At 43.4% G+C, this 24,539-nt stretch overlaps 1 protein-coding gene across 1 annotated transcript in view; it reads left to right on the forward strand.

The window, feature by feature from the left end:
* Nucleotides 1-3,514: 3,514 nt before the first annotated feature.
* Nucleotides 3,515-24,539, forward strand: part of MROH7 (maestro heat like repeat family member 7) — a 46,461-nt gene continuing 25,436 nt past the window's right edge. Inside the window, 10 exon segments of the mRNA XM_057499457.1 lie at nucleotides 3,515-3,656; nucleotides 3,659-3,892; nucleotides 3,895-4,360; nucleotides 5,672-5,943; nucleotides 18,800-18,823; nucleotides 18,826-18,872; nucleotides 21,640-21,723; nucleotides 22,278-22,332; nucleotides 22,335-22,356; nucleotides 22,651-22,780. Of these exon segments, the coding sequence (XP_057355440.1) occupies nucleotides 3,515-3,656; nucleotides 3,659-3,892; nucleotides 3,895-4,360; nucleotides 5,672-5,943; nucleotides 18,800-18,823; nucleotides 18,826-18,872; nucleotides 21,640-21,723; nucleotides 22,278-22,332; nucleotides 22,335-22,356; nucleotides 22,651-22,780 (1,476 nt within the window).

Consider the following 24,539-nt stretch of genomic DNA (forward strand, 5'->3'; position numbering starts at 1 on the left):
TGAAGAGACTATTCTTTCCTGTTAAATGGAGTTGGCATCCTTGTCAAAAATCAATTTACCATAGGTGTAAAGATTTGTTTCTAGACTCTCAATTCTGTTCCATTCATTTATATATCTATCCTTATGTCAGTACCACACTGTTAAGCAATTTTAGAGGAATATATTTATGGCTCAGTTTGGAAAATGATTTGTTGAGAATAGTTCCTAGATACTGGGACCCTTATTGAGAGGGAAATTTCAAGACCCAGAGCCAAGGCATTGGGAGCTGCGCTAGGATCTGGCAGTGGTGCTGGATATATAGGGAGATATTTCAGAGCTTTTTTGGAGCCAGAATTAGCAGAACTTAGCCAAATTGGATGCAGCAGTTGAGGGAGAGAGTAGTCAAGGATGATACAGTTTCTGACTTGGTTAGTGGTGTCAGTTTCTTGCAATGAAAGAGAACAGGAAGATCTTATTTGGGGGAAATATAGCAAGTTCTGTTTTGGATTCTCCATGTCTGAGATGTCCCAAAGCCAGATATGTGTGTGTGCACTATACTCACACAAATGCCTGCTACAGTCAGGGCTTATACTTCTGATAAACATGTTCTCAGTGAGGAACTAGAGGATCCACTGATAGCTTCACCTCCTGAGAACCCCAACAACCCTTGTCCAGGTTGTGGAAGGGTTTATTGAGGAGAGAGGATGGGAATCAGTAAATGATTCTCTTTGTCTTAGACAAGATTAGCTGTTTGATGGCCATCCTCTGCCTTCCCCTGCCATAGGGCTTGGGGGACAAAGGCCAAAGTAGCTGTGACTGTTGAGACAGTAGTGAGGCTTTGGCTCTCCTTTTGCTCCCGTTCGTCCCTCAATAACCACCACTCTTCCCAATGCACAACATCCTTTGGTGGAAAATGAGACATATAGGCTCTCCCAATCATTGTCAGGGAAGCCCTGAAGCCTTACCTGTCTGTTGCAGGATGGAGGAGGAGGATTGAGGGAAGAGGAGAAAGTGGAGATCTGTTCTTTTTCATGGAAGAAGGAGAGTCAGCCAGGGTTGAGACCTGTGGCTTTCTGTCTAGTGACCTGGTATTATGCGTCCACTGTGTCAGAGGAGTAGAGGATATTTCTGTTCATAGTCCAAACCAGTTAGGCCTTCCAAAATCCTACTCACTATTTCATAGGCTGTCCCCAACCCATGTTTTTCCACATGGGTTGAAAATGCCTCCCTTTGATAACTATGGCTCATGTATTGAATGTTTACTATGTACACACACACACGCAAACATGCATTTAGGTAAGAGGGGTGATCCAGGGAAGATCTAGGGTATTTTGGAACCTGAAGCTTTTATCATTTTGAGGCTCCCCTTTAAGTAAAATAAAACAAAACTGTGAACACAAAATTAAGTATAATCTCTTTCAAAAGGTACTGTGCAAGCAAGTAGCCCTGAAATTTTAAATTTCATTAGCTTCAGGATAAAACTCACCTCTGGTGCTGATGGTAATTGAATACTTGCTGCTTCTGAGGCAGGATGCCGAGCTGTGCGTGAACTGCTCACTTGGAATGAAGGCAGCTCCCACCAGGCCCTTACTCCTATCTGCCCACAGTGCCTGGCAGAGAGTAAAAGAACAAGTAGCTGTCACTTACAGAAGGCCTGAAGGCTCTGAGTGGACCATGTGCTCCATGCCAGATACTGAAAATACAAGCTTTATATTCCCTATATTAGAGATGAGGTGGGCAGGGCCAGAGTTCTTTGCCCAGGTTCACTCAGGCCAGTAGAAAGATGTACAGGGTTTTGAACCCAGGACCACATGACTCCAAACCTATGCCAAGCAATAAAGATGCACAGAAAAATTTGTGGAGTAAATGATTTAGTGAATGAGTTAGTGTATGAATGAATAATAAATAAGTGATGAAATGAGCTATTGAAAGAAAGGATAAGTGAATGAAGAAGAGATACAAAGATGAAATAAGCTCATGTATTGAATGTTTACTATGTGCCAGGTGTTGCTCTAGACTCTTAAGGATCTTATTGTCTAGTGGGGAAACCAGATATTGTGTGCCAAGGAAGGGGAAGTAGACAAGATACCCTGGGAACTTACAAGTGGACCTCACCTGTCTGGGAGGTCTGGAAGGCTCTTAATATTTGGGCTAAAATCCAAATGGGTGAAACCATAGGTGTTAGCCAGGGAAGGAGTCTGGAGAAGTGAGTGCCCATCTGTGGAAGGTGCAGACTTAACCCAGCAGCCTGACTTCTTGGAGAAACATAAAAGGATTCAGAGATGGTGGAATGGAGGGGGACGGTAGTATGGAGAGGCAAGAAGGGTGAAAAGGGAATAGGGGCCAGACCCAGAAGGATTAGGAACACTGTCCTCAAGACACTGGGAAGCCATGGAGGGGTTTAGGTAGGCGAGTGGTATAAAGAGATGGTCTTGGTTGTCCTGAGGGCCAGTGGGGTGGGGGACCTTCCTCTCCTTGACTTACATTGACTTAAGTATATAATGAAGCAATAATATCTAACTTCCAGGACTCTGTGTGTATGTAGAAGGGATTTGGTTAACAGATGTGCATGTATGGCCTGTAGATTTTGCTCAGTGAGTATTGAAAAAAAAATCACTCTTTGTCTGACTTGGTTTCCTTCTACATCTCCTTCCAGGGACCCAATCCTGCTTAAGAACAGCATGCATGAAGCTGAGGTATTCTTACAATTCCCACAGTAGGGTGGGGTAGGGGGATTGGATGTTCACAGAGTGGTGAGATTGCTGGGTTGAGGCAGACTGTTTTTGATGATTGCCCCAGATTGCCCCCCACATAGCTTACCTCACTCAGAACAGGCCAAATGTTAAGGGCAATGGGCAGCTCTCCAAAGCTGCTTCGGAAATCTAGCACCACAGCTGTTTGCTGAGTGGTTTTAGAAACTTAGGGTTGGCTGGAAGGAGGGTAACCCTTAAGGGGGCTCCTCTTTTCCTTTTTCTACCTTTGGTGGGAGAGGTTCATCATTTATCTAGTATTTGTTGGCTCTCCACTGTGTACCTGGCACTGTGCTAGGCGCTGGGGAGACCCCAAGGACTAAGATATATGCACAGTTCTTGCCGTTGTGGAGCTCATCTCTAGCAGGGGCTACACCACTAAATGAGTTATTGGAATAAATTGTGATGATACTGTGTTTGGAGGAGTGAGATTGGCAAAGGACAATACAAGGAGGTTCAAGCCAAAGGAATTGCATTTTAGGGCTATGAGCTGAAAGGAAGCAGGGTGTGGTCAGAGAAACACAGGGAATATGGCTGAAATCAAGAGAGTACAAGTGGGAGAGCCGAGTAGGGCAGGCTGGAAAGGTGGGCTGGGCCTGGTCACAGAGGCCCTTATAAGTCACAGAGGGCCTTTATCCTGAGGATAGTGGAGAGCCATGCAAAGGTTTTAGCAGGTGAGGCATGGCTGAATTTGCTTTTTTGCTTTCTCAGGAGCCCTTCAGGAAGCTTGACAGCAGCTATCGGAGAAAAGGGGGCAGTGGCATTGAGAGACCTCCAAACCAGGCATGGCCCTGAATCAAAGGGCTAGCCAGGCCCTCAGTGAAAACTCAAAGATGACACCCAGTCTCAATTCCACTGGGGCCCCAGGTTCAGGCTCTGGTACCATCTCTGGGCCCAACCCAGACACAGACCTTGTTCCTACCTTGAATCTGACTTGACTCTTGACTTGACTCTTGTTCTAGATCTTAATACAACTATGAGACCTGTCTCAGAGGAGGCCCCCAGCCTGGTGTCTGATGACATCCCCAGACCCAATGACAACAGGGCTCCAGCCTTCCGCCTGATCACCACTTCCAACTCTGGTGAAGCCCTGGGCCTGAATATGAATCACAGCTCAAGGCCTGATTCACAGGGGTCTGTATGTCCAGCCTCAAACCTTATTTTGAGCCTAGCTCTATTGAGGCTCAGGGTCTGAGCTCAGGAAACCCCTCTGGGCTGAGTTCTGAGGCAGCCTTCAATTCCCTCTCAAGTGAGAGTTTTGATTTAGGTCAGCATAACTCCAATCCTTCCAGGACTGAATCAGACCCACTGATAAGGCCCTTTTCAAGGGAAGCCCTGGGTCTGGGCCACTGTATCTCCAGGCCAGGCTCAAAAGCACTCCTTATTCCAGTGTCAAACCCTTCTCTGGATCCTGACTCCAATCAGCTGCTTGATGTGGACTCAAGAAACATTTCCAAAGTGGATTTCAGTGCAGCTCCAGGTCATTGTGGGACGGTAATCCCAGACTCCAAGGAGACCAAGACTTTGGTTTCACGTGACATTTCTGGGTCTCTTTCAAAAGGACACTTTGGTGCAGCCTGGAACACAAGTTCCAAGGGAACCATCAATGTGGCTTCAGATGGCAATCCCAGGTCTGATTTGTCAGCATGTTTATGATTTTTATTTTGAATTCTTTTTCAGAGAGACTGGTTAGGTCTGCCTCTGCAGATCCTCTCTCAGGGGTTGTCTGAACTATCTTGGACTGGACTAAATTTTTTTGCCTTTTCATGGTGATAGCGGTGGCTGTAGGCAGGTTGCGGGTGTGTCAGCTGGGAGAAGAAAGTCCTTTCCTGCTTGCTGGATGCCTTGCCCTTCTCTGCTGCCTGTGTCAGTCGCCCACACTCCCGGAGCAGCCACCGGGTTAGTCCCCTAAGCTGCTGTGGGCGGGGTCTCCGTCAGAGCAGCGCAGAGCCCTGCGGGGAGTGGCAGGCATGCCAGGTGTGCTCCTCCGTGATAGCGGCGCCCCTGCAGGGCATCTGTGTGCCAGCAACGGCCTTTGGGTCTGGCCCGGGCGGCTGTGCGTCAGGCTGGGATTCCTGTCGGCTGCTGGGAGCGCGGCTGCTCCCTCTGGCACCGCTGCAGATGTGCGCGGGCCTCTCCTGCGCGGACCTCTCGCAGGCTCATCTGCGCCACTGCCGCGGCACGCGCGGGCAGCTCCCGGGCTGTTCGGTTGCTGCCGCGGCAGGCTGGCACAAGCCGCTCCCGGTCTCCTCTGGCCCCGCTGGTGCATGCGGGCTGCTCCCGGTCCCCTCTGGTGCCGCCGCTCCTGGTGCGCGCTGCCGCTCTCCCACTACTGGGACAGTGTGTCAGGGTCTGCGCCAGTTGGGAAAACGACTGGCAGGCTGCTTAGTGCTGTGAGGGGCTTCAGAGCTGCGCAGCTGCCCAGGGGGTTAGGGTTCCCCAGGATTCCCAGCTGCCGGCTAAGTGTGCCGGGATGACTTCGTCCAGCTGTGGGGTCCCTGTCTCTTTAAGACTTGCAAAAAGCTCTAGCTTTTCTTTTGTCTCAGGGGCGCTGGTTGCGGGGACCTGCCCGCAGGTTTTGCTTTTCCGTTTCTCTAATATCCAGCACCCCATGCACCTTGTGTCTGCACTCCGGGTGCGGATTTCTAGAGCTGGTTGTTTAGCAGTCCTGGGCTTCCACTCCCTCCCCGTTCCAACTCCTTTCTTCCCGCTGGGTTCCGGGGTGGGGGAGCGTGAGTCCCGCCTGCCCGCAGCTTGTATCTTACCCCCTTCGTGTGATGTTGAGTTCTCACAGGTGTGGATGTATCCTGGCTGTTGTACTGCATCCACTGGTGTCTCTTTTATGAATAGTTGTATTTATTGTATTTTCATAAATATATATGTTTTTGGGAGGAGATTTCCACTGAACTACTCATGCCACCATCTTCCCATGATCGTCCCAGGTCTGATTTGAATGTGACCATCACTCAAGTCTCACGCTTGACCCTGATTCCTGGCTTCAGTGACAGTATCAGCTTTCACTCCAGCACCCAGAAACCTGACTCCACCCTTTCTCCACCCTTGTGTATGCCGCTGATCCTGGGTTCCAATGAAACTCTGAGCCTAAGCTCTAGCTTCATCTTCAGCAACACCTCCACCCTGACAATGAGCAGCCAGCAGGATGATTCTGAGGACAGTAGCATCCACACTGTGCCCCTGGAGGAGAATCTGGGGAGCTAGATCAAAGATGGCTAGTACCAAGATGAGCCAGTTCCCACTGGGGCTTCCCATCTGCAACACTATGGGCAAGAACACCATGGAAAAGTATACTGTGGCCAAGGACACCATGGCCTCCTAAAGCACTGAGGGTGAGCACAGCAAGGGCAACAGTCCCAGAGGGGGCACTGACCTGGAAGAACTCTATAAATAGACTTGTAAGACAGGGAGGGGAGAGGAAGGAAACAGCATGCAATGGATAACAAGCAATATATTAATTATATACAAGATATCTAGTGCTCAGCCTCTGCTTGCTGTGTGACTTGGGACAAGCGACTTCATCTCTCTGAGCTTCAATTTCCTTAACAGTAATATCTCCATATAATAATACTTCTATTATTTCCAAATAAGCCATACTTTCCTTTCAGAATGTATGCCACACTCTTCATAAATTTCAGACCTAGCTTCTCAGGTCAAAGTTTGACCAGTGGTGCAGGCAGGCTCTAGACTCAGCTCACCTCTGTTGAGTGTTTGAGGTCCCCACTTGAATGAAGCCTTGAGGTCCTGTTGGGAGACTGTGCCTCGCTTTTAATATGCAGGAGTTCTGCTAGTTAATTCCCCACCAGTTTTTGATGTTTTAAAGATTTCCTAATTATTTGTAACTTCAAATATTTTTGTTTATGCACCAATGCCATATTGCAATTAAAAAAAAATTAACATGGGACTCCTAGGATTCAAGATGGTGGCATGAGAGGTGAGACAGAGAACTTCTCCCAAAACCACATATAGTACAAAAATATAGTTAATACAACTAACCCTAAAACAGCAACAGGAAAGAAGGCTGCGCCAGACTGCATACAGACCTCATGAACAGAGCAGACCTCATGAAACATGGTAACGTACCAAAGCCCTGATCCAGTGGGACCCAAGTCCTTCCCCCATCCCCGCTCACCGGTGGGAGAAAGAGAAATGGAGTGGGGAGGGGGTGGAGGCCTAGAACTGCTGAACACCCAGCCTTGGAGGCCTGCTTTGGAACACAAACCTACATTGTGTGGTGCTCTGGAGGTTGGTGGGGTTGGGGAGCTGGGACAGGCAGAGTGCTCGAGAGACTGAGATTCTGGCTGGAATTGTGGAGGATGGAAATCCACATCTGGCCACTCTGGGACAAAGGAAAGGCAGGAGGTCTGAGAGACTTCCTAGCAGCGAGAGGGCTGCTGAAGGGGTGGGGTTTGCCTGGAGCTTGCTGCACAGGAGAAGGGATAGGCGGACAAGGTTGTCTGGGCACTCTGCCCAGCAGGTTGGGAACTTTGAGGAGCTTCAGGTGCTCCATCCCCCTGGCTGGCTACTCAGCTTCAAGGCCCCCTACTGTGATACACACCCTGCTGCACCTTCCTCCTGGCCTGCTGGCACTGGCTCACAAACTGGCAGTCACTGTGCTGGTGTCAGGCCAGCCAGAGGGAGGCCCTGCCTAGAACAGCTAGAGACACAAAGCACAGAGGCTTACACCTGTGTGCTGGGCCCACTGGCTCTGATGCTGCAGACAGGCACAACAGCCAGGAATCAAGAAACAGTTCTTTCCTCCCCTCAGGCCCCAGTGCCACCCCCCTATGATCCCTAACCTCATTCTAGGGCCTGAGCAGCTGCAGAGACTAGAGCTTCTGGGAACTAGAGGGTGCCACATAGAAATATGAAATGTCAAAGGAACCTGGTTCAGAACAAAATCTCACAAACCTCAGAAAAAGGGCCAAATGAAACTGAACTCACCAATTTTCCTGAAACCGAGTTCAAAATAAAAATAATAAACATGCTCATGGAGGTACAGAAAAATATTCAAGAACTCAGGAACAAATTTAAGATGGAGATTCAATTATTAAGAAATTCCATATCTGAAATGAAACTTACAATGGAGGGATTTAAAAGTAGATTAGATGTAGTAGAAGAGACGGTAAATGGAATAGAAATTAGAGAAGGGGAATACAAAGAAGCTGAGGCACAGAGAGAAAAAAGGATCTGTAAGAGTGAAAGAATATTGAGAGAATTATGTGACCAATCCAAACAGAACAATATTCACATTACAGGGGTACCGGAAGAAGAAGAGAGAGAAAAAGGGATAGAAAGTGTCTTTGAGGAGGTAATTGCTGAAAACTTCCCCAATCTGGGGAAGGAGATAGTCTCTCAAGCCTTGGAGGTGCACAGATCTCCCAACACAAGGGACCCACGGAAGACAACATCAAGACATATAATAATTAAAAAGGCAAAGATCAAGGATAAAGACAGACTTTTAAAAGCACCTAGAGAGAGAAAAAAGATCACATACAAAGGAAAACCCATCAGGCTATCATCAGATATCACAACAGAAACCTAACAGGCCAGAAGAGAGTGGCATGATGTATTTAATGCAATGAAGCAGAATAGCCTCAAACCAAGAATACTCTACCTGGCAAGGTTATCATTTAAATTTGAAGGAGGGATTAAACAATTTTCAGATAAGTAAAAGCTGAGAGAATTTACCTCCCACAAACTGTCTCTACAGTGCATTTTGGAGGGACTGCTATAGATGGAAGTATTCCTAAGGCTAAATAGATGTCACCAGGGGAAATAAAACCACAGCAAAGTAGAACAATTAATTACTAAGCAGATGCAAAATCAAATCAACTACCCCCAAAGTCAATCAAGGGACAGACAAAGAGTACAGAATATGATACCTAACATATAAAGAATGGAGGAGAAAGGAAAAGGAGGAGGGAAAAAAAAGAAGCTTTAGGTTGTGTTTGTAATAGCATACTAAGTGAGCTAAATTAGACTGTTAGATAGTAAGGGATCTACCCTTGAACCTTTGGTAGCCACAAATCTAAAGCCTGCAATGGCAATAAGTATATACCTATTGATAATCATCCTAAATGTAAATGGTCTGAATGCACCAATCAAAAGACATAAAGTCACTGAATGGATAAAAAACAAGACCTGTCTATATGCTGCCTACAAGAGACTCACCTCAAATCCAAAGACATACACAGACTGAAAGAAAGGGATGGAAAAAGATATTTCATGCAACTAATAGGGAGAAAAAAGCAGGAGTTGCAGTACTTGTATCAGACAAAAAAGACTTCAAAACAAAGAAAGTAACAAGAGACAAAGAAGGACATTACATAATGTTAAAGGGGTCCATCCAAAAAAAGGATATAACTATTATAAATATCTATGCACCCAACACAGGATCACCTGCATATGTGAAACAAATACTAACAGAATTAAAGGGGGAAATAGAGTGCAATGTATTCATTTTAGGAGACTTCAACACACCACTCACTCCAAAGGACAGATCGACCAGACAGAAAACAAACAAAGAGACAGAGGCACTGAACAATGTATTAGAACAGGTGGACCTAAGAGGCATCTACAGAACACCCCATTCAAAAGCAACAGGATACACATTCTTCTCAAGTGCACATGGAACATTTTCAAGAATAGATCATATACTAAGCCACAAAAAGAGCCTCAGTAAATTCAAAAAGATTGAAATGGTACCAGCCAGCTTCTCAGATCATAAAGGTATGAAACTAGAAATAAATTACACAAAACAAAAAAGCCCACAAACACATGGAGGCTTAATATATTCATAAATGACATATCCAATAAGGGGTTGACATCCAAATTATATAAAGAGCTCATGCACCTCAACAAATGAAAAGCAAATAAGCCAATTAAAAAATGGGTCGAGGAACTGAATAGATACTTCTCCAAAGAAGAAATTCAGATGGCCAACAGGCACATGAAAAGATGTTACACATCGCTAATCATCATGGAAATGCAAATTAAAACCACAGTGAGATATCACCTCACACCAGTTAGGATGGCCACTATCCAAAATACAAACACCAGCAAATGTTGGTGAGTTTGTGGAGAAAGGGGAACCCTCCTGCACTGCTGGTGGGAATGTAAATTAGTTTAACCATTGTGGGAAGCCGTATGGAGGTTCCTCAAGAAACTCAAAATAGAAATACCATTTGACCCAGGAATTCCACTCCTAGGAATTTACCCTAAGAATGCAGGAGCCCAGTTTCAAAAAGACATATGCACCCCTATGTTTATCACAGCACTATTTACAATAGCCAAGAAATGGAAGCACTTAAGTGTCCATCAGTAGATGAATGGATAAAGAAGAGGTGGTACATAATATTATTTAGCCATAAGAAAAAAACAAATCCTACCATTTGCAACAACATGGATGGAGCTGGAGGGTATTATGCTCAGTGAAATAAGCCAGCCAGAGAAAGACAAGTATCAAATAATTTCACTCATCTGTGGAGTACAAGAACAAAGAAAAAGCTGAAGGAACATAACAGCAGCAGAATCACAGAACCCAAGAATGGACTAACAGTTACCAAAGGGAAAGGGACTGGGGAGGATGGATGGGAAGGGAGGGATAAGGGGGGGAAAGGGGCATTATGATTAGCACACATAATGTAGCTGGGGGGACACGAGGAAGGCAGTATAGTTCAGAGAAGACAAGTAGTGATTCTACAGCATCTTACTATGCTGATGGACAGTGACTGTAATGGGGTATGTGGGGGGGACTTGATAATAGGGGGAGTCTAGTAACCATGGTGTTGTTCATGTAATTGTACATTAATAATACAAAAAAAAATACTAGATCACATGGTAACTCTGTTTAATCATTTGAGGAACTTCTAGACTGTTTTCCAAAGTGGCTGAACCATTTCATATTCCCACCAGCAGTATATGAGGGTTCCAATTTCTCCACATCCTCATCAATTGTCTGTATTGTCTGTCTTTTTGGTTATAGCCATTCTAGTGAGTGTCAAGTAGCATTTCATTGTGGTTTTGATTTGTGTTTACCTGAGAGCTAATGAAGTTGAACAGTTTTTCATGTGCTTATTCGTCACTTGACTATCTTCTTTGGAGAAATATCAATTCAAATCCTTTCCTCATTACAAAAATTGGGTTATATGCCTTTTAATTATTAAATTGTAAGAGTTCTTTGTGTAAGATAAGTCCCTTGTCAGATAATGGTTTGCTAATATTTTCTTTTAGCTTGTGGGTCATCTTTTTACTTTTTTGATAGTGATCACAAAAGTTTTTAATTTTCATTATGTCCAATTTATCTGTTTCTTTCAATGTGTTATTAGTGCCACATTTAAGAAATCATTACCTAATCTAAGATCATGAGAGTTTTGCCTGTTTTCTACCAAGAGTTTTATAATTTTAATTTTTACATTTAGGTCTTTGATCCATTTTGAGTTAACTTTAGTATATGGTGAGAAATTGAGGTCCAAACTTCATTCCTTTGAATGTGATTACACAGTTATTATTGTAATATAATTCACATATCATACAAGTCACCCATTTAAAATATACAACTCATGGTTATTTGGTATAGTATATAATTGATTTTTTAACAAATTTTGGTAGAATATATATAACAAAATTTTCCATTTTAACCATTTTAAAATATATAATTCAGTGTCATTAGTCACACTCATGATATTGTGCAACCATTAGCACTATCTATTTCTAAAACTTTTTCATCACCCCAAACAGAAGCTCTCCATTCTGCTCTCCCCATTTCCTGGTAAGCACTAATATACTTTCTCTCTATGAATCTGCTGCTCTAATCGACTTTCTGTCTTTATGAATTTGCCTACTCTAGGTATCTCATGTAAGTGGAATCATGCAAATACTTGTCCTTGTGTCTCGTTTATTTAACTTTGCATAATATCCGTATTGTAGCATTTATCAATACTTCATTCCTTTTTATGGTTGAATAATACTCCAAAGTATGTACCATGTTTTCTTTATCCACTTATCCAAGGATGGACATTTGAGTTGTTTCCATTTTTTGGCTGTTGTGAATAATGCTGCTACAAATATCAGTGTACAAGTATCTGTTTAAATGTTTGCTTTCAGTTAGTTCCTTTAGATATATACTTAGGAGTGGAATGGCTGGATCATATGGTAATTCTGTTTAGCTTTTTGAGGAACTGCCAAAATATTTCCCACAGGAGCTGTACCATTTTACATTTCCAACAGCAACGTATAAGGGTTCCAGTTTCTGCACTACTAATGTCTTCTGGTTAATACTTGCTATTTTCCATTTTTTGGAAAACACTTTTATAATATCCATCCTAAAAGGTATGAAGTGATAGATCATTGGGGTTTTGATTCGCATTTCCCTGATGACAAATTATGTGGAGCATGTGAATATTGGCCATTTATATAACTTCTTTGGAGAAACAGCTGTACAATTTCTTCGCCCATTTTCAAATTTGTTTGCTTTTTGTTATTGAATTTTAGGTCTTTATATATACTGGATATTAATTCCTTATCACATATGTGTAAATAAATTGCAAATATTTTCTTGCATTTTGTGAGTTGTCTTTTATTCTCAAAGGATAGTGTCTTTTGATGCACAATATTTGATTTTGATGAAGTCCAATTTGTTTATTTTTTCTTTGGTTGTCTGTTCTTTTGCTGCGAAAACTTCCCCTTCTATTTTCTTCCAAGGATTTTATAGTTTTAGCTTTTAAGTTTAATCTTTGAGTTAATTTTTGTACATAGTGTAAGGCAGGGGTCCAATTTCTTTTGCATGTGGATATCCAGTTTTCCCAGCATCATTTGTTGAAAAGAAGGTCCTTTCCCCCACTGAATGGTTTTGGATTCTTTGTAAAAAATCAATTGACCATAGATGAGGGCTTGTTTCTGGGTTCTCCATATTATTCCATTGGTCTGGATGTCTATCCATATACTAAAACCACACTGTTTTGATTACTCTAGCTTTGTAGTAAACTTTGAAATCAAGAAGTATGAATCCACCAACTTTGTTCTTTCTTTCTCAAGATTATTTTGGCTATTTAAGGCCAATCTTTGTTTTTTTAATAGGAGCATTTTAAAGAATAATGTATTTCTAAATTGTATTGGTTTTTAAATAGCTTTTTCAAGATATATAACACAGTATCAGTAAAATATGAAAACTGCACTACTAATCTCGAGTGTACAACTTGATGAATATTTACATATGAATACATGCTGATAACTACCACCCTGGTCAAGACAGCAGCCCAGAACCTTCCCTTGTGATCCTTTCCCATCAATATTCCTTCTTCAGGGAGGTTTCTCAACCTTGGCACTATTGACATTTTGTGTTAGATAATTCTCTTTTGTGTGTGTGTGTGTGTGTGGGGGGGCTGTTCTGTGCATTATAAGATGTATCCCTGGACTCTATTCAGAAGATGCTAGTGGTTCTCCCCACCCCACTGCCAGTCGTGAAAACCAAAAATGTCTCCAGACATTGCCAAATATTCCATGTGGGGCATGCCCTCAGTTGATAACCATTACCATGGAGGTAAAAATTCTTCTGACTTGCATCACCATACAGTAGTTTTGCCTGCATTTGTACTTCTAATCAATAGGATAATACCATATGTATTGCTTTGATTATGGCTCCTTTAGCTCAATATTATGTCTGTCATATTAATCAATATTGTAGTATGTATCAGTAATTGATTCTTTTTTTGCTGTTCTCTAGTATTCTATAGTATGAGTACACCACAATTTATCCATTCTTCTGCTAATGAGCATTAAGATTGTTTGTAATTTGAATATTATGAATAAAGTTGCTATGAACATTTGTGTACATATCTTTGATGCACAGATATGCTTATCTAGAAGTGGAATTCCAGGTTATAGCATAAGCATATGGTTAGCTTTAGTAGATATCACCAAATAGTTTTTGAAGTGGTTGAGTTGACTAACCCTCCCATATGCAAGAGTGTCAATTGCTTTATCTCTTCATCAACATTTGGTTTTGTCTGTTTTTAAAAATTTTAGCCATTCTGGTGGTTGTCCAGTGATATTTTTTTTTTGTAGATAATTATTTTTTTATTGAAGGGTAGTTGACACACGGTATTACATTACATTAGTTTCAAGTGTACAATATAGTGATTCAACATTTATATACAAGACAATTCTGGGTACCAGCTATCACCATACTAAGCTGTTACAATATCTTGACTATATTCATTACATCCTGGTTACTTATTATTTTACCATTGGAAGTGTATAATTTTTTTTTTTTTGTGAGGGCATCTCTTATATTTATTGATCAAATGGTTGTTAACAACAATAAAATTCTGTATAGGGGAGTCAATGCTCGATGCACAATCATTAATCCACCCCAAGCCTAATTTTCGTCAGTCTCCAATCTTCTGAGGCATAACAAACAAGTTCTTACATGGGGAACAAATTCTTACATAGTGAATAAGTTCTTACATGGTGAACAGTACAAGGGCAGCCATCACAGAAACCTTCGGTTTTGCTCATGCATTATGAACTATAAACAGTCAGTTCAAATATGAATACTCATTTGATTTTTATACTTGATTTATATGTGGTTACCACATTTCTCTCTTTATTATTATTATTTTTAATAAAATGCTGAAGTGGTAGGTAGATACAAGATAAAGGTAGAAAACATAGTTTAGTGTTGTAAGAGAGCAAATGTAGATGATCAGGTGTGTGCCTGTAGACTATGTGTTAATCCAAGCTAGACAAGGGCAATAAAACATCCACGTATGCAGAAGATTTCTCTCAGAACAGGGGGGGTGAGGTTCTAAGCCTCACCTCTGTTTATCCCCAATTTCTCACCTGATGACCCCCCTGCGACTGTGCCTGTCTTAGGTTGTTCCTCCCTTGAGGAATCTTACCCGTCTCTGGCTAACCAGTCATCTTCCAGGGCCATAAGGGAAATGTAAAGTTGGTAAGTGAGAGAGAAGCCTTATTATTTGAAAAGGTTAGCTTTTTATTTCTTTGCATATTTATGCCCTGTAGCTTCTATGCCTAGCATTTGTCTTGAGGTATCTTTACCACTTGGAAGAATTATGATACTCGGTAAATTTGATATGAGGCACGAATTCTATTTAAGGGTTGTAATTAGGAAGGAAGAAGAAAAGCTATAGAAGTGGCAGGCGGAAGAAAACATGGGAAGATTGATTATTTCTTTGACATATCTTCTTGTAGAGTAACTTCAGCATGTATAGGTTTTAAGCTACTACTTAAATTGCGCACACACATTAACATAATAGGAGGATAGTTACATAACCAAAGCATATCTGTAATTACCAGCCATCTCCAGTGAAACCAAGAAAACCAGTTAGGCACCTTAGGCATTTGTGAAAACTTATCTATGATATGGTGGATATTGTCCAACTGAACTTGAACAGTCTGAGAGAAATCAGACAAATTAAAACAACCCATTCCTGGGGAATGTTCACATCCCTTATGTTCTTTTAACAGTAAATAGTCGGTAGTTGTAAGATTTTGGAGCGCTACAATTTGCACTTCTCCTAATTCTTGATTGAGTTCCAACAACATAGATCCAGTCAAATTTGTTGTTTTACTGTATGCACAGGCCAGCTTAGATATCTCCTTCCTCATTCCCATGGCAAGTCCAGAAACTGGTGGGATGAGTGCATCTACAGCTGTAGCAGTGCGTGGATCTTTGTTGGGGTTTTTTGATGATCATCTTCTGGCATGAGTCTTCCAGAGAGTGTCCAGTGATATTTTATTGTGGTTTTAATTAACATTTCTTGATAACTACTGATGTTTAACATCTTTTTATATGATTATTGTCAATTTGTATATCCCCTTTTGTGAAGTGCTTGTTCAAGTGGTTTGCTCATTTTTAAAATTTGGGTTGTCTTTTTCTTATTGATTTGTGGGAGTTCTTTATGTAACCCAGATGTAAGTCTTTGTCAGATATATGTATTGCAACGATTTTCTCCAAGTCTGTGGCTTGATGAAGTCTTCCTATGAGCAGAAGTTCTTAATTTTAAAGAGCACAATTTATCCATTTTTCCAGCTATTTCTTTTTTGTTTCTGTTTAACAAATCTTTGCATACCTTAAAACTGTGAAAATAGTTTCATGTTTTCTTCTAGAAACTTTATTGTTTTGTCTTTAACATTAAATTTTTGATGCATTCTTTATTAATTTTGGAAAACAGTGTGAGAGAGGGACTTTTGGTTGATTTTTCCCTCGCATGTGGATATCTAATTGCTCCAGGCCATTTATTGAAAAGGCCATACTTTCACCACTGAATTGCAGTATCACCTTTGAGGTACATCAAGTTACTGTATGTGTGTAGGTTTGTTTCTGGGCTTTTTCTTTTCCTTTTGTTTTTTGTCTATCTTTAACCACTGCTTTAATCACTGTGTTTTAGAGTAAGTCTTGATATCTAGTAGTGCAAGTCCTCCAACTTTGTTCTTGAGATTTTCTATCTAGGTGCTTTATGAAACAGTCAATTTCCATAAAACGAAACAAAATTAAATTAAATTAAAATATGTGGGATTTTTGTTGAGTCTACAAATCATTTTAGGTAGTATTGTTTTTATAATACTGTGTTTTCCAAGTCATAATCCATTTATATTTAATGTAATTATGAAGAATTTAATATCTACTCTCTTATGCTTGTGTTTGTTCTGCTTGTTTTGTTTCTTTTTTCCTCCTTTTTTGGGGGATTTTGTTCTTCCCTACATGTGTGGAACTTATATACTGTTTTAAGTCTTTTAGTGATTCTCTAGAAGCTACTGTGTGCATATTTAACTAATCAAAGTCAAAAATAATCAATGCATTTATCTTCCTCCCAGACAGTTTAAGACTTAGGAACACTTTAACCCCATTTAACTTCCCCCTCAACCAAAACAATTTATATGCTATCCTGGTAATGTATATTAATTCTGTCTTTTTCTTAACCTAATAAACACTATTATTATTTTATATAGTTAATGTTCATATACTTACCCAAACGTTAACCTCTTTCTTTCATTTCATTGCTTATTGTATCCCAGACCTTCTATCTGGGATTAATTTCCTTTTGCCTGAATTATATCCTTTGTAATTTATTTTGCAAATTCTGCTAATGGTAAACTCTCCATTTTGCCTGAATATGCCTCTATTTCTCCTTCATTCTTTCTAAGATTTTAAAACAATAACAAGCTTGCAAAAAAGTTGAAAGTACAGTATAAATTTGTTTTCTGAATAATTTGACAATAAATTGCCAAGTGATGCTCCGTCACCCTTGAATTTCAGTGTGTATTTTTCACAAAAAGGACAAATGTTAACCATCAAAATCTGGAAATTAATACTGTTACTCTGCTACCATCTAATCCTCAGACCCTATTAAAATGTCACCAATTGTCCCATTAATGTTATTTATAGAAAAAAGAATTTAGCTCAGAATCACTCATTGCACTTTTTTGTCTAGTCAGTTTCATTTCCTCTAGTTCTCAGTCTTTCCTGACTTTCAAGTCCTTGATACATTTGAAGATTATGGGCTAGCTATTTTTGTAAGATGTGCTTAAGTTTGGGCTTGTCTGATGTTTACTCAGTCACACTCAAGTTGTGCCTCTTTGGCAGGAATAGTCTGGAAGTGGTGGTGGGATTTCTGCACTGTATCCCATCTGGTGGTGTATGATCTTGATTTGTTCCATTACTGATGATGTTCACTCCTATCACTCGAGACTGATGGTTGCTGCCAAAGTTCTCCACAGTAGTCACTATTTACCCTTTTTAATACATGTTATTTGAGGAGGTACTTTGAACCTATAAATGTTCCTTTCCTCATCAAACTTTCAATTTATTCATTTACTTGTTTATATTAGTATGGACTCATGGTTTCCTAGTTTATTCAATGAACTATAATCTGCAACTACCATTATTTATTGTGATATTAAAAAGTTCCCCAATTTGACCAGTGGCATCCCCTCCAAGCAAGCTTTTGTGTCCCTTTGACATGTCCCCGTTGTTCCTTGAGCACTGCCTTGTTTTCCAGAACAAGATATCTCAGGTTAATCCTATATTTTCCCTGCAGAGGTCCTAGCTTGGCCTTCTCTCCAAGAAGCCTTGTTCTTTTCTGTGAAGAATAGTCTCAGAAGCCAAGATCTTGGCATGAACTCTATTCATGACTATTGGGGTGTCTCTGCGACTCCCTATTGGCTTCATCTTCCAGCAGCGGTAGCTACGATGGCCCTGGAGTTCTAGGTTCTCCTAGGCCCTTAGAATCAGAGAGACCCAGTCTCTTTTGTGTTCCCATCAGCCCTATTGGCTATGCCCAATGGGGGAGGGGTGCTTTTATTGGCCAAACCTGGGTTCCAGGCCCACCCTATTTGAGGAGACGATGATGGGTGGGGCTTGCAGAATTCAGCTTCACCTAGATATATGGAATGCATAGCCCATAGGTAAGATCAGGGGCGGGGGTCTGTTCCCCCACCTCCCCGCAAAAAAAGATGAGGAAATCTAGGCCCGACAAAACAGCAGATATCTACTATAACAAATAAGAATTTAATTTGTAAATTGTGATAACACTGAAAGAAGAGAATAGGATGATACATGAGAGGATCCCAGTGGGCCCTCATTTAGCCCAAAGTCAGGGGAGGCCTCTCTGGGGGGTGGCAGGCAAGGAGACACTTGAAAGAGGGGAGCTTTAGCTGGGAAAGGGGGGTGTGGCCATAGTGTGGCCCAGATTGAGGAAACCACCTGTGCAAAGGCCCTGAGGAGTAAGCTTGTCTCTGCCTGGAAGACAGCGTGGCTAGGACAGTGAGCAAGAGGAAAGCAATAGAAGATGTGGCTGGGGAGGTGGGCAGGGGACCTGGCAGGACTTAAAGGCACTGACAGAGATGCCAGCTTTATGCTCAGTGGAATGGGTGCCACTGCAGGGTTTTAGGGAAGGGAGCTCAGTCTGGCTGCAGGGGGAGTAAGGATTGGAAAGCCCAGTGGGGGAGGGATTTGGGACAAAGGCACCCTCGCCACACCATGTCTTCACCCTCCCTATCTCTCTTCCTTGAAACTATGATATGTACAGGAGCCTTTGATGAAGGAGCTTCATGCCCTGTGAGGTGCCAGGGAAGAGAGAGGATGGCACCAAAATAGCTGTGGTATGCTTCCTGCCCAACTCCCAGCTGATTTCCCTGGGTGCTCTCTCCCCCTCCCCTTCTCTGCCTGAGTCTTCTTTTCTTCATGGCACTCACGCCTGCTGATGCACAATATGCTTTACTAGCCCATTTTCTTTGTTGTTAGTCTCTTGCACTGGAATGTATCCTCCATAAATCAGGGCTTTTTATCTGTCTTGTTTACAGCTATATTCCCAGGATCTAGAGCAATGCCTGGTATGTTATAGGTGCTCAACAAAAGTTTTTGAAACAATTGAATGAATTGTGAGAAGGTCTCTAAAAGGAAGAAAAAGGCTGGAAATGGTCTTATCCAGGACATGTCCCTATCCAAGTCTTGGCCATGCAGCAGGCCTTGGGAGGCCAGAGATAGCCAGTATCTTTGGGAGTTGGTGAGGGCCAGTGGGGGCAGACTGGGCAGGCTAGTGGACATAAGTGTGAACACACGGAGTATGGGTGAGACTGGTTGACAAGCAGTCTGGACGTGGGGGCACAGGAAGGAGGCCCTGACCTCAAGGTGCTTCAGAGGGAAGCTCCCATCAATGCGGGTAATGCAGGGTGGGGGAGGGGGAACAGGTGACATCTGTCCTCATCCCTTGGTATTCTTCTAGTTGTCCACCCTGCCTTTGCCACACTGGCCTTTCTCTATTTCTCACACATGCCACACTCATTCTCATCTCAGGGCTTTTGCACTTGTTTCTTCTGTCAGGGAGGTTTCTTCCAATCTATAAAATGGGCATAATAAAGTTACGTGAGGCCTACATCAGATAATGTATGCATAGCACAGAGCATGGTGCCTGCAACAAGAAGGATTTATTACTGCTGTTGTTCCTCAAATTTTGTTGAGTCCCTACTGGGTGCTAGGCACTATTTCAGACACTAGAGATACAATAGTGATATGACATTCTAGTTTGGGGACATAGGCAGACCTTCCCCCCGTTCTTTGCATGGTTATCTCTTTCTTGTCATCCAGGTCTCAGCCCAATTATCAACTCCTCTGAGAGGACTTCCCTGACCATTCAGTCTGCTTTAGCCATCCCTCTATCATTACTTTTACAGTTTAAGTTATCAATCGCTATTTAGCAAAGCTCCTACAGTTTAGTGGTTTGGAAGTTCACTCTGGCTGCTGGGGGAGTAAGGCTTAGAGAAGCCCAATTTCTTATGATTTTGAAATTTTTTTGTTAGTATTTTTTAATCAAAGTGTAATTGACATACAATATTAGGTGTGTATCAGGTGTACAACATAGTGACTCAACATTTAAATACATCACAGTGTGACCACCAAGATAAATGTAGCACCATCTATCACCATTCAAAGTTGTTACAATATCATTAACTATATTCCCTATGCTGTACATTATATCCCCATGTTTTATTTATTTCATAACTGGAAGATTTTACCTTTTAATTTTTCCCTATTTCACTCATCTCTCTATGCTGCTCTTCTCTGGCAACCACCAGGTTGTTCTCTGTATGTATGAGTCTGTGTCTGTTTTGCTTTTTTTTCAGATTCTAGTGAAATCACATAGTATTTTTCTTTCTCTGTCTGATTTATTTCACTTAGCATAATACCCTCTAGGTCCATCCATGTTGTTGCAAATGGCAAGATGTCATTATTTTTTATGGCTGGATAATATTCCATTATGTATATGTACCACATCTTTATCCATTCACCTATTGATGGACATTTAGGTTGTTTCCATTTCTTGGCTATTGTCAATAATACTGCAGTAAACATAGGAGTGCAGATCTTTTTGAGATGGTTGGGTTATTAGTTTTTTGTTTTTTGTTTTTGGATAAGTACCCAGAAGTGGGATTGCTGAGCTGTATGACTATTCTGAAATTTTACAGGCCTCAGTGGGGTGGCTCTTCTGCTCTACATGGTATAGACTGAGATTGCTTGGGGAGGGTGGGGCTGGAGTATCCAAGATGACCTTCATCTTCTAGAGTCTCTCTTCACATGGTGTCATCATTCTCTAGTCTAGCCTGGGCTTCCTTGCAGCATGGTGGCTGGGCTCCAGAAGGAAAAGGCTGCCAGTTCCCTTAAGGGCTAGGGCAGAAAATGGCACATGGCCAGGTCCGCAGCATTCTGTTGGTCCAAGTAAATAATAGTAAGATGATCCCAGACTCAAGGGCAGTCTGTCCTCTTGATAGGAGCAGGAAAGAACTTGTAGCATCTTTAACCCACCACACTGTCCATCCGATTCACTTGTTTAGCTTTCTTTACCACTTGACATAATTTTATCTTTTTCATGTTTTTTTTTCTTCTTCTGCCTTAAGATAATGAGAACTAATAGATTAACTGGACTTTGGTTAATGTATTCCCTTTCTCAATAGCAAGATGCATTAATTTTACTAGGATGTGCCCTTAAGAAGGTAAATACTGCAAAGCTTTTAAGAGGTATTATTAACAGTGGGGTTTCAAACCCTTTCTGTCCCATCAGCTCCTGCCTCTTCTCCCTCAGGTGACTGGAGAGGGCAAAATGCTTTGTAGACCCTGATATCTGATCCTCCTCCAAATGCTGGCCTTCAGGGATTACCCAGGACCCCTTGCTACCAGCCCAATATTCTCAAATCATCACCCCACCCCAAGTTCCCTGTGGCTTTTCATTTCTCTGGAACTGATGCTGGGGGCTGGCCTCTAGGGAGGAGCTGGCTGTCAGTGGCAGAAGCTAATGGGGGTGTACACATAGGCCCTGAGGCCTGGGTTCAGAGTGCCTCTCACATTGTGGCTTTGCCCTCTGCTGCCGCTGAGGTCGAGAATGTCATCACCCTCCAGAAGAGCCCGGCTACACCAGCCCTAGAAGGAGAAAAGAAGACCATCACGGAGAAGATGATGGTGCGGAGGCCACATGTGGGTCTGTGGCTTTGGGATAGGGAGGGGATGGAAGTTCTGAGTCCCCCCACTGATGAGAACTGGAAGCGGGGATTGAGGTGGGAGGAGGCAGGACTCTTGGACCTGGGTCTCATCTCCACCTCTGCCATCCACATGCCCTGAAAGCTTTGGCAAGTCACTCCTTCCCTCACACACAAACGGCTGTGATAACACCTGTCGTTGGCTGGTCGGAAGGACACAGCTTTGTGCCAGTCCATGGTCTAAATATGCCCCACCCACCACCACGAGGCTGCTCAAACATTTCTTGCTGAGCTCTACCCGTGGGGTTCAGCTGGCTAGTACATGGGGAGTGTTGGTGGCCTTGAACTGAAAGCTCAGGACGGGGTCTGAGCAGTGAATTGGCTCTCCCCACTGGACTTCTGGCCTGGCACGCAGGTAGGGGCGTCCTGCCCAGGCTGAGGGGCTGTTATGGCCTGTTCCCTGTGAAGAGGGTGGCCCCATCCCTGGCGGTCTGCAGTGGCCTGTCCCCCTCACGGGACTCTTTGCTTCTTGTCCAGAGGCAGATCCCGGAGGAGCCGCTGGATTCCTTCTTGAGTTCTGCTGGCCGGCAGGCCAGGAGACCCTGACCCAGCTGAGGTGTCCCCAGCCCCTCTCAGCCTCCAGCCCCTTCCCTTCTTGCAGGGCCTCCTGCCTCTCTGGAGCCTGCCCACTGGGCCCGCCCCACCCCTGTGGTTTTTCCTCTCCCCTTGCCTGGTCCCTGCTGGGGCTGTCTGCCCTCCACACCCACCTCCCTCCTCCCACCTCATCTTGCTCTTGTGTGGATCTCTGAGGCCAAGCCCTGAGCCCCCGTCCAGCCCTGAATCCTTAACTTCCTGCCTCCAGCCACGGACCCCTCTCACACCAGGCCTTTGCTTTCTGACTCCTCCCCAGTCACACCCAGCCTGTCCTGAGTGTGCAGGAAAGGTCAGAGCAGGTGAACACATGTGTGAAGAGTGTGTTCTCCCTGCCTCCTGTGCAGGCCATGCAGGAGAAGGAGGAGGCCAAGGCTGAGGCCATACAGGTGAGGCGGGTCCCTCTGCCGCAGGTCCTCAGGGAAGTTGGTGTCTTAGAGGGACGCATGTTCTGGACTCCTCTCAAGGAGAGAAAGGGAAAGGAAGGGAAAGTACGTATGGATCTTTACCCTCCTACTCAAGCTGCAGGGCCTTAGGCAATCCATCTCATCTTTCTTGACTTGAGTAGGCACTCAACAAATATTTGGTAAATGAATGTATCTTTAGAGTAAGGAATCCCTCATCCAGACCCTTGCCCTAAGAGAGGGATGTGGGCGCATGTTGGCATGGCCAGAGTTGATGGTCAGGATTGGGAGGATTGCTGAGAACTAGGCGAGCTGGGCCTGAGACCTGGAGAAGAAAAACCTCACAGGGCTCCTGTGAGCATCTTCAGACCTCTGCATGGTTGTTCTGGGGAAAAGTGAGCAGAGGTGACCCTTAGCATAGAATGTTGGGTCAGGGGAGGTCCAGGGAGAGGAGTTTTGGCTCAGAGGGAGGCACATTTATTCATCCTCTCATTCAGTAAATATTAACTGAGTGTCTACTCCAAAAGTATTGGGGGAAGATTCAGTAGGGTCAAGGGCAGTGGGGGAGATGGGCATTATCAAAGAACCTTACAAAGAAATGCAAAATTACAATAGTGATAAATGTTGCAAGCAAGAAGTACTTGGTGCTATAAAGAACTTGGAATGGGGGTCCTGGCCTAGGCGGGCATCAGAGGCTATGGTGCTGGAGTGTAAGAGGTTAAAGAAGAGCTGATTAGCTGAAGAGGACAGGAGAAGGGAGAACATACCAGGCAGAGGGAATGGCCTGTGGACCAAGAGGACATGTCAACTACAAGGATGACAAAGAGGCAGTGTGGCTGGAGCCCAGAGGTCGAGGCTGGGAAGTGAAGCTAGAGAGTGGTGGGGGCCAGACCACGCTGGCAGCTGAGGGCTCTGGGTCCTGGGAGGTGTACTGAGAGGACCCGGAGGAAAGGGAGAACAGGCAGCCCTCTTGCAGTACAAGGCCGTGCCAGCAGGGGCCAGAGCTGCACAGTGATGGGCCGCAGAAGGGCGGGAAGGAGGAGGTAGGTGGCAATGAGCTTGCTTGGTGGTTGTGGTGTAACTGTGACAAGCACAGATGCAGGAAGCTGGGGCAGTGACAACCTGGCAGACAGATGTGGGCAGCTGGTGAGAGGAGGGGAGGCAGGAGAAGAAGGGTCTCAAACCCACTGCTCCGTCTTAGTATGTGTAATGCTTGTAGCTTCCTAAGACAATTCCGGGACTGGGGCAGTGGTGGCGGGAGGAGGAACCCAGGCAGGTGGGAGATGGCTCCTGGAAGGGACAACTTAGAAAATCTATCTGGGTGTAAGAGTAGCAGTTAAAAAAATAATTAGAGCACAGACCCTCCCATTTATCTAGTTCTAGAGCATTTTCCCAACCATCCTCCCATTTTTTCCCATGAATCAAAATTTCCTTTTGTGTGACTTTGGACAACTGTCTTCTCATTCAGAAAATGAAAACACTTTGAGATGTTTTGTGTTTGTCTCAGCTCATCAATAACCAATGTTGTGGTTGGACTGGATCTTGCAGTTCTTACAATTGTGAGACACCCTGAAGCCATAGCCATCAGGAAACTCAGAAAAAAATAAAGGTTTATTATCACTTATAGAACCTGGAAAAGTTACACAGCATACCTGGGGCCACACAGCAAAAGAGCTGAAGAGCACCAGGGTCTGAGGTTTTGCTTTTATTGGGGTCCAGGGTGGGGGCCTGCGGATTCACAGGC

This window comes from Manis pentadactyla, chromosome 4 (genome assembly GCF_030020395.1).
Source record: "Manis pentadactyla isolate mManPen7 chromosome 4, mManPen7.hap1, whole genome shotgun sequence".
Taxonomy (NCBI): Eukaryota; Metazoa; Chordata; class Mammalia; order Pholidota; family Manidae; genus Manis; species Manis pentadactyla.